This window comes from Pituophis catenifer, unplaced genomic scaffold (genome assembly GCF_029215685.1).
Source record: "Pituophis catenifer annectens isolate HBS135680 unplaced genomic scaffold, rPitCat1.0.hap2 SCAF_3, whole genome shotgun sequence".
Lineage (NCBI taxonomy): Eukaryota > Metazoa > Chordata > Lepidosauria > Squamata > Colubridae > Pituophis > Pituophis catenifer.
In genome coordinates this window covers 122538649-122549703 of record NW_027256883.1, presented here as the reverse complement: position 1 = coordinate 122549703, position 11055 = coordinate 122538649, and the positions used below count along the sequence as shown (strand labels likewise).

Here is an 11055-nt window from a genome sequence, read left to right as displayed (position 1 = left end):
ATGTAATTGGTGTAGCATATCGAATCGGCATTTAGAGGGGGATTTGTCACAAGTAAATGCCTTATTCTCCATTATGTAAATAGTATATGAACGGGATATCAGGGGTTAATTTATTCTTCACTTCTTAATGTATTCATACTTCACCACTCCCATATCTAGCTCCACCCATTGTATATATAAGGAGCTGCACGCACCCATTCCTTGCTTCTATCTGTGAATATTCAGTGAATATAGAATGCCTTATGTAAATAAAGAGAGATATATTTGAACTCTTAATTCTTAAATGATTTATTGAGTCTGATCCTGAAAATATTGCAACAAGCTGGAAGAAATGTGCTGAGATATCCAAATTGCTGAACTGAGGTTTGGTAGTTCAAACATTGCCTGAAGAGCCATGAAGAGCTGTTTCCTCCTAGTTGCTGCTTTTCTTCTCTGGCCAAGCTTCTCTTCTCAAAATGGTAAGTTAAGAAGAAGAGAAATCAAGGGGTTACTAAGTGAAACCTCTTTTATGGCATTCATTAAAGGAACAGTTATTTTTAGCAAAACCAAAGAGTTCCATTTTCCATCTGTGGCTTTCGGGAAATTTGTAATGGCAGATAATTTAAGATTATCGCAGATTTATATTTACAAACTGATTTGTGAACAGCAAAATACTTTGTTTCAGTATTGTAAATTCACACCCTTTTGAGGGATTTTGTTTCAATTAATAAAGACCATGAAACAATAATAACCAAGTGATCCCCATGTCTAATAATGCTACATTAAAGCTGATGTAAAAGTTTACTTCAGAACAGAATACAGAATAGAGTATAGAGTACTCTATTGAGGTGGAAGTAACCTTGGAGGTCTTCTGCTCCATTTGCTCTGGCAAAGAGGCAGCGGCTGCAGGCTGTTCACTCTGGCAAAGAGGTGGCAGGCCACAGGCTGCTCACACCGGCAAAGAGGCGGTGGCGGCAGGCCACTTGCATCAGCAAAGAGGTGGCAGTGGCAGACTGCTTGCACTGGCAAAGGGGTGGCAGTGGCAGGCAGGCCACACCAGCAAAGAGGTGGTGGCAGGCCACTCACCGCAAATAGGCGGTGTCTGCAGGCCATTTGCTCCGGCAGCAGCTGCAGGCCTCTCATGCCAGCAAAGAGGGAGAGGGGCAGGCCACTTGCACTAGCAAAGAGGCGGTGGTGGTAGGCCGCTTGCACCGGCAAAGAGGCAGCAGCAGGGGTGGCAGGCCAGTGTCTCAGAGCAGAGTCACGCCCAGCTGCACCAACAAAGGCCAGAAATAGCCACCCACCATTTTCTGCTGCAAAAATATTTTTTAAAACCCTGACTGTCAGGAAGCAAGACCCAGCAAGAGATGAGGCACCAGAGAATCACTATTGCTGTTGCTACACAAAGATAAGTCTAAGGCTCTGGCCATTGCCACTGCCACTGTCACTGTTTTCTGGGCTGTTTTCTGGCTCTTTTTCAGGCCGTTTTGGATGTTCAGTAGTAGTAAATAAATAGAAATGTAAATTGTACCTTGTTGAGGCTTTTGACTCAATTTCCTTCTCTATTTCTTTATTACTACTGAACATCCAAAATGGCCCAAAAAGCAGCCCAAAAAACAGCCCAAAAGTTACAATCCACTTGGACTCTGCTCATCATGGTCAAAACTTGTTATGGCCAAAAAGTGGATTGGTCACGTGACTGATTAGATTATCCATACCCATTTCATGGTGGCCATTAAGTAAATACCATGATTCCAGCAATCACTGTAAGATAAGCAAATCTATTGTTGTTAAGTAGGTCAACGTTGATATGTTTTGCTGGAAATTGGAAGTAAATACTGGTTTTCAACAAAACTGTCAGAAAACAAGGTCAAGTGACCATGGGATGCAGCAAACAGCCATAAATGCAGCTCATCTCTGCAGCACCAAAGTGCATTTATGACCACGGAGAAGGGTGACTGTTGGAATCTGGGTCATAAGCACCTCTCCAGGTAAGTTCCTGGCAAGTCCAAATGATCACTAAATTGAGGACTACCTGTAGTGAAGATTAAGTGCCCAGCAGGTATTAGTTTCTGGTAAAGGCAAAAGTGGGAAATAATTATGTAACTTGATTTAGAGCAGGAAGTTTGTTATCACACAGTTCATGACACATTCATGAGAGTTTTTGGCCCCCACAGAGAGGGCTCGCAATCTGGGAGTCCTCCTGGATACGCAGCTGTCCTTGGAGGAACATCTGACGGCTGTAACCAGAGGGACCTTTTGTCAGGTTTGCCTGATTCGCCAGTTGCGGCCCTTTCTTGATCGGGATTCCCTGTGCACAGTCACTCATGCCCTCGTCACCTCTCGCCTTGACTACTGCAACACTCTCTACATGGGGCTCCCCTTGAAGAGCACCCGGAGGCTCCAACTGGTCCAGAACACAGCAGCGTGGGTAGTGACGGGAGCAGTATGGCGCTCCCATGTAACACCGCTCCTGCGTGAGCTGCACTGGCTCCCGGTGGTCTTCCGGGTGCGCTTCAAGGTGTTGGTTATCACCTTTAAAGTGCTCCATGGCATAGGGCCTAGCTATTTTCGAGACCGCCTGCTGCCACCGACGACCTCCCATCGACCCGTGCGCTCCCACAGAGAGGGCCTCCTCGGGGTGCCATCAGCCAAACAGTGCAGGCTGGTGACCCCCAGGCGGAGGGCCTTCTCTGTGGAGGCACCTACCCTCTGGAATCAGTTGCCCCCAGAGATAAGGAGAATCCATGACCTCAGTGCCTTCCGCCGTGCCCTTAAAACCTTCTTTTTCCAGCAAGCCGGGCTGGCCTAATTTTTTAAGTGTTTTTAATTGTTTTGTTTATTGTTTTTAATTAATGGGGCCAAATTTATATATATTTTTAACTGTATTTTAATATTTGTATTTGATGTTTTTACTTGGCTGTTCACCGCCCTGAGTCCTCAGGGAGAAGGGCGGTATACAAATTAAAAATAAAATAAATAAATTAAATAGCAAAATAAACTTGTTTAAGCAAGTAAGATAATTTTATGTAAATATAATTTCAGTATGTGAAGAACCAGATGAAATTGACTTTGGAGAAATTGTGATTACTGAGAAGGTCAAGTACCTGGAAAACGATCGAGTACAATACAGGTGCAACCCTGGCTATGTCTTGGAAGGACCTGAATGGATTCAGTGTAAGGAACAAGAATGGACACCACATCCACCAAAATGCTTGGGTAAGCCATCATGCTTCCTTTAACTGGAAGAAAATGTAGAATTGCAGCTTCTTTCATTTGAAATCCAGAAATCTAGTTACATCTGGATTCAAATTCAATGATCCGTAAGGTAGAAAAGTGATCTCTGTTGCTATGGAGTCAACATTTCTGGCCAGGACTCAGATTTCTTTTATCTGAATTGTTGTCTCAATAGTGGCTGTTCCTCCAGGTCCCCAAGTTTAATTTTTCTCTCATTACAATTAATAGGATGGGACTGATTGAATGAAGGATTTATAATATTTATTGGATAGCTCCGAAAATGTTTTAATGGTATTAGCAATAGCAATAGCACTTATATACTGCTTCACAATGCTTTACAGCCCTCTCTAAGTGGTTTACAGAGTCAGCATATTGCCCCCAACAATCTGAGTTCTCATATTACCAACTGAGTCAAGGCTGAGTCAACCTTGAGCTGGTTAGAATTGAACTCTGGCAGTTGGCAGAATTAGCCTGCAATACTGCATTTTAGCCACTGTGCAACCATGGAATAGAGGGAAACCAATGGACAAGTTACCTCCGTTGAGAAGATCTTGCTTATTTTCTGTTTTTTAGCACCATGCCGTATCACAAGGCAACAGCTAGCAGCAAAAAAATTATTTGTGTTTGGAGGTCAGAGAAAAACTCAGTTTATTCAAAGTAATCATAGCCTGCAATTTCAGTGCAATGAAGGATATGTCCTTGTGGCTCCATCTGTCAGAAAGTGTGTTGACGGTTACATGGAGTTGCCTTTATGTATCTCTGGTAAGCGTGCTCAAAATATGATTGATTCCTTTGAAATTAGAACTAATTAAAGAAATTAATATAGCAATAAATATGCTTCTAAATCACATAGTAGCTGTAATTTAAAACAAAAATCTTAAATACATCTACTTGGAGAAGAATGTTCTGGCATTTTCCCAAAGATATGAATTGCCTCTAAGGTTCAATCCAAAATCTTGAATTTCAGCTAAGAATTATTCTTTTGTGTGATTGAAGATATGCATAAGATCGATAGGAATAGGAATTTGTTTCAAAAATTGCAAGGGTTATATAAAAATATGTTGATATATAATTAGGGGAGAACCATATTTTGCATGATGAAAAATCGCTTTTGTTTGAAATTGGCTGGATGACTTTATTAGATACAGTCATCATACAGTTATTATATACATATCAACTTAGGACAATTGAGCCCAACATTTCTCTTGTTAAGTGAGACAGTTTTAAAGTGAATTTTGCCCCATTTTATGTTTTTCTTGCCAAGTAAGTCATTGCAGTTGTTAAATTAGTATCACAGTTGTTAATCTGGCTTCTCCATTGATTTTTAGAATTTAGAATACTTTAGAATACTTCATTTCTTAGCAGTCCCAGACTGAATAGAATTGAAGATTAACTCTTAATTCATCATCATCATCATCATCATCATCATCATCATCATCATCATCTATCCAAATCTGCCTATCCCAGGTCCTTGGTAAGGATTTGATAAGTAGACAAAAATGCCAACTGTATTTCTGCCTGAGCAGAAAGGAAACCGCAGATGAGAAAAAGATCAATTCCTAATTGACAAAATGTTTTGGAAAACTGCAAGAGAAGGAAGATGAACCTGAACGTAGCATGAATTGACTACAAAAAGGCATTCAACTCTCTGCCTCATGACTAGATAATCCAGTGCCTAGAAATAACAGGAGTCAGTAGAAACATCACTTTATAGATCAAGTCTGTTCTAAAGATGTTATAAAAACCGACTTAAGTAGTTGGAAGAAAGATGAGAAATTCAGAGATGCTATCATGTGTAGAAAGTTGCTGAACCATTGAGGCAATTTCACGAGTAGCTGACAATGCAAAGGACCCAAGTGCAATTTTGGAATAAAAATCTGCCACCAATCTTTATGATGATGATGATTTAACTGTAAACTTCCCAGTGCAATTGAAAGAAGAATTTCAAGCTAATTTACAACTTTGGAGAGGACAAGTTCCAGACTTTTTCTTCATGAATATAAATGAGATTGAGAACCCCTTGAGAAAAAGAGAAGTTTATAATTACTTGGTAGATATCTCAGAGAAACAAAAAGATTTTAATCTATGAAGATAAGCTGGAAGGAGTGACATAAATTTAATGAGTTTATTGGAATTAGGATGGGTGTTTACCAGTCTGCTACTGTGTTTTCCCAAAAATAAGACCCTATCTTATATTTTTTTGAACCCCAAAATAAGCGCTTTGCCTAATTTTCGGGGAGGTCTTATTATTTTGGGGCACGTGGAGCAAAATGGGGCTCCTCTTGCCATCTTATCTTATTTCCAGCTCTGCATTTAAATATTTTCAAGGAGGGCTTATTTTCAGGGGGAGGCTTATTTTAGCTCATGCACTCAAAAGCCCGATTGGGCTTATTATCACAGGATGTCTTATTTTCGGGAAAACAGGGTATATGTAACTGAAAGAAAGTTTTAATGTAACTCTATATTTGTAAAGTGGGTTTGAAAATGTGTTTTATTTCTGTATATGTAATGCTTGAGTAATCCCTTAATCTTGTAAAATATTATTGAAAGTATATTTGAAAGTATCTATGTTAAGAGGAAATTTAAAAAACATAAGAATTTAGTGATTTTATTAATATTTTTAAAGAAAAGTTTAAAGTTTTAAAATGGATGTTAAAGAAAAGATTTTTTTCTCTTTAAGATTAAAGAATCTGAAAAAATATAATGATTAATTTGGCTAATATTAATGATAACTGCTAGTTGAAATATATATTATTTTCTGCAGCAAGAAAAAAAAGTTGAGACAGTTAAATTGATTGTTTTATTTAAAGAAACTTATGATATTTTGCTATTTTGAATCATCTTCTAATTCCAGAAATCTAACCATTTTTGGGGAACGGCAAGGCTATATCATATATGTGGACCAGCCAAGTAAATTTGGAAAATTGCTACTATTTAAATATCAAAAACTGAATTCAAGAAATGTATAATTATTCATTTTAGAAAAGGCTATTTTTTCTGCTAAGAAAAAATGACACTGTATAATTTTTTTCATAGATTCATGACAAGAACAGATTATGTTTTTGTGTAATTTAAAATATTAGTAACATATGTGAAATATATTTTGGTGATTTATATCAATTTAATATGTTAATTCTTAGAGGAGGAATTGTTAACTTATCCATTTTTAAGATGCTTTTATATTAGTCATTCCTTAGATTATCTGTTCCATAGATCTACGTATATTGCTGTTTTTTCTGTGTATATTTCAAAAATACAATAAACACATACAACTTGAATGGATATTCATTAAAACAGATTTATTGGCATCTTTTGCAATCAATCAAGAAATACAGATAATCTCAAAGCTTTAGGTTGGAATATGGCCAAAGTCTTTACCCTTCATGCTTTCATATTTAATAGAAAGAGGGCAAAACTGCAGTGGTCCACCCAGGACTGAGAATGGAGACATTTCTACTTTATCTGAGAAGCAATACAGATCTGGCTCTTCAGTAGAATTCAGATGCCAAAAATATTATGCCATGGAAGGTCAGAACAGATCTTTCTGTGACAATGGAACATGGACAAAAGTGCCCATTTGCCTCGGTAAGCAGAAAAGAAATCCAAGTCTTCATCCAATTTCCCTCAGCATTTTCAATCATTAGGATACATTCACTGCTTTCTTTCTTTCTCACATAAAAATGTTTCAATTGGTCTTGCCTACAGCAGCTCTCCTTTATCTATGGACTTAGTTCTACATCTGAGATGAACTGGTTAGTAGATGAAAGCTAAATTCTATTGGTAGACCTTGGCAACAAGATAATATGACACATTTGGACCCTGACTTCTTCTCTAACAGATTTATTTTCTTTTTCATCTGAGATCCCTGTATGATTCCCAAGGCTGAACTGGAAAGGCAGAAGATAGAAGTTAAAGATGGAATGGATGCATCTGAAAATACATTTGTGCAACGTGGTCATTCTATTGAGCTCACCTGTAAAACAGGATATGTCCTTGCAGCAAATGCTTCCCAATTAGCTTCTGTAATCCATTGTAATGGGAAACCACCTGTAATTCCTAATTGTGAAGGTGATTCAAAAAGTTTAATTTTACAAACTGTGGCTAAATTAGTGCAAAACCAGCACATTCATCCTTGAGAATTTTTCAAAAAGATTGTTCACTCATAAGTGCAGGATAATATATCTGCATGGCAGGGATGTCAAACCGGTGGCCCATGGGCTGGATGCGTCACGTGCAGGCCACGCCCACCCCAGCTCCGTGAAGGGAAAAAGTGTCAAGATACGTCATGTGACGCTATGAGTTGGGCACCTGTGGTTTATATCATCGAATGCTACAGTAATTGCTTTTGCCAAAACCAAATCCCACAGCTGAGTTACTACACTTATATTTTTAAAGAATTCATAATCTATTACCATACTATCCATACAGCAGTAACAATAGAAATTGCAACTCAGTTACTAACAAGAATATAGGAACTTTTTTTTTTTTTGTTACTGCTAGAAAACATTGCTTTGCCTCTGATTTTGGGACTAGTAGATTAGTGGATTTCACAATTCTTGTAGTTTTACATCTCCCAGAACCAGTAATTTCTATACAGGCATAGGAAGAACTTCATGGAGATGTTTGTTTGTTTGTGCATTCATGGCATTTCTCTATCATGTTGCTCCTATATATATTTTCTTGTTCAATACAACAGATGATTTATTTTTTCCAGAAATTACATGCAACTCTCCAAGAGTATTAAATGGTTCTTTCCGACCTATAAAAAATATATACCATGACGGGGATCTAATTCGAATACAGTGTGACAGTGGATTTACACTTGAAACAGATTATGGAGGAAAGGTGGTTGAATGCACAAAAAATAGATGGTCACCTTCACCAAAATGTGTCTGTAAGTAGAGGTTGCATATATTACTGATTAGGGCCAATATATTTAACTGCACAAGTGTACATTTTCACATTATTTTACATGAATTTTTCTCTTTCTTTCTTTCTTTCTTTCTTTCTTTCTTTCTTTCTTTCTTTCTTTCTTTCTTTCTTTCCTTCCTTCCTTCCTTTCTTTTTTTTCCTTCCTTCCTTCCTTCCTTCCTTCCTTCCTTCCTTCCTTCCTTCCTTCCTTCCTTCCTTTTCCTGCCTGCCTGCCTGTCTGCCTGCTTGTCTTTCTCTAAAGGACAAATTTCACCCAGCACAGTTTAGCAGATTTTGCACATATTTAAAATTTTTATGTAGTTGCAACAGGATACAGGCAGACATGAAAGGAAGATGTTCCATCAGAAGAGAATAAACAAAATTGTACAATTGCAATTTCACTCATTCACCTTGAAAAGTTTCTAAATACATATGGGATGTGTGCAAGAAACGTGTTTTAACAAAGTGTGGAACATCTGCTTTTCAAATAAAAAGGAATAACCAAAGTTATAGGCCATTCATAGGCAGGTAGATACACATGTCAGAAAGCATAAAAACAACACAGACAGTATTACTTTCTGTTAGCAAAATATGTAGGGCTATTGTAATTATGGATACAAATTATAGATTGGGGAGCCTAATGTTTCCTAAATTTTGAACTGAAGAAACAGTAGGTCTAAAAGTTGCTAAATAGCTGGAAATGTTGAATGTTACAGTATGAAATGAATAGCTTTAGAGAGTGGAAGAAAAGGCAGAGGATAATTTATTACAACTGCCTTCTTCCAGAAATGAAAAGAATCTCACTTCCTGATTGGTGCCCAGACATATATTTATTTATTTCATTTAAATAGCTGCCGATTGTGTACCAAGCGCTGAGTGGCTCACAACCAAAATATAAAGAGACATCTCTGTATAATGAAAAAATGCTAAAACCAAGAAACCTAACATCATAATCAAACTTAGGTCACCTTAGTCCAGTTCTGTCTTCACTACAACTCTAAGCTATCTGCATCCCCTTTAAAGTATGTATGGTTTATTTATTTCAGTGTTTCTCAAACTTGGCAAGTTGAGGATGAGTGGATTTCAACTCCCAGAATTCTAAGGACTGAATCCCACACAACTTCAAGTTGCCTTCAACTTCAAATTTGAGAAACACTCATTTAGGGTTTTTTAAAGAAGAAATTTGTAAAAATAATATTTCAAATTTGACTGTCCTTTTAATTCATTTAAAACTTATATCACATTCCTGTCAAGCGTTTTCCTAGTGACTTTAAATTTTTAAAATTATTATTTTAATATTTTGTTTAATCCACAATGAAGCTCAATCATCAAGTGTTTTGCTGTTCTGAAAACCCCCTTTAACTTTAAAATAATTTTAATCCAAATGTCCTTAAGAAAATAAGGTTTTAAGTGAACCCAATGTCCTTAAAGTTTTCATTGTGTTACACTGGTTCTCCTTCTTCCTCTGGAATAGTTCTAATCAGTGTTGATGGGAAGAGAGGTCTAGCCTACTGTTCTTGCTTTGCAGGTTACCAGATTTTCCTGTGTATAAGACACTACTTTTTCTTTAAAATATTTACTTGAAAATGGAGGGGTGTCTTATACACAGGAGGCAGAGAGAAGGCCACACATGCTGGATGAGCCTCTCTCTTATATGCAACTCTACCATTCCTCTCTATTGTAGTTGTTTCCTATATCACATTGCCACTCTAGGTTTCATCTCTATTGTTCCTGTGATGCATTTCCTGTTCTTGTTGTATTACTCACTCTAACAAGATGGCTTCTGCACAGTGATGGCTTCTAAAGTGCTTGCTACAAGAAACTACATGAAACATGGGGGCGTCTTCTACATGGAGGATCTTATAGACAGAAAAATACAATATCTCAGTGCTCAGCACTCTTCCCACTTCATTGAAACTTCCCAATATCAACAGTAACATGAAAACATTGGATGAGGTTGAAGGCATTTCATTTGATTGTGAAAATAACTGAATAGTAGACCGCATTAGGATTGATTATTGTCCATTCCCAGTAAGTATGATAAAAGAGTCATTTATTCAATCTGTTAGGATGAAAAATGAGATTAGCATTACAGATAGACTTCTTCCTTCTCTAATCATTTAGATTTGTTATTTAGCTTTTTAAAATTATTATTTCAATGATTATAGAGAATATTAATGAAAAGAACTTTTGCTTGCGTTTTATAGTAGAAATAACTTGCAAAGCAGACTATATTGAACATGGAACCATATTATCTCCAAAGGCAATTTATAAGGAAGATGAGAGAATACAATTCTCCTGTAATGAAGGATACACATACGTTGACAGACCAGATGCCATATGTACTATGTATGGATGGAGTCCAAAACTTCAATGTACAGGTATGTATGTTTCTAATGGTCATGGTTACCCTGAAATCTTATTACATACTGGATGCATAGGATTGCAGTTCCAATCAATCTGAAAAAATTCTGGTGGTTTAGGAAAGAAGCCTTTGTATGTTTGTATTTGATTTCATTTTCACCAGAGATACTTACAGACAACATGAATAACAAGTATTGTCTTAGAAGAATCATCTTTTTTTTATTTAACAATTAAAAATGCTGGTTCAGTTTTCCTCTGAATCTATGATCATTTGGGACAAACATTTATTTGGGTCTGTAATCAACCATACATAGTCTTACTCAGCAATAAATGTAGGCCCAAATAGGAGTGAATGTGTCATGTAACATTTCTAGGACATGGGAAACATGTGACAGATTGTGTCTAACTCAAAGTTTAGAAAAAAAGCATTTGTTTTCTTTAGGGACAATATAGATGATAGTCCCATAAGGCAGCAAAACAAGCTATTTTTGGAAGCATGGGATGAATGAAGCAACAGAAAATCAGTTGGCCAACAGATAGTGTTCAACAATTCTATTTCAGATG

General features: G+C 37.1%; 1 protein-coding gene across 1 annotated transcript; it reads left to right on the top strand.

The window, feature by feature from the left end:
* Window positions 1–394: 394 nt before the first annotated feature.
* On the top strand, window positions 395–10064 carry LOC139315040 (complement factor H-related protein 2-like). Its single transcript, XM_070941063.1, has 7 exons — window positions 395–458; window positions 3025–3198; window positions 3790–3978; window positions 6619–6801; window positions 7078–7284; window positions 7931–8110; window positions 9904–10064. The coding sequence occupies exons 1-7, from the start codon at window positions 395–397 to the stop codon at window positions 10062–10064; spliced, it is 1158 nt and encodes a 385-aa protein (XP_070797164.1).
* The last annotated feature ends 991 nt before the right edge of the window (window positions 10065–11055 follow it).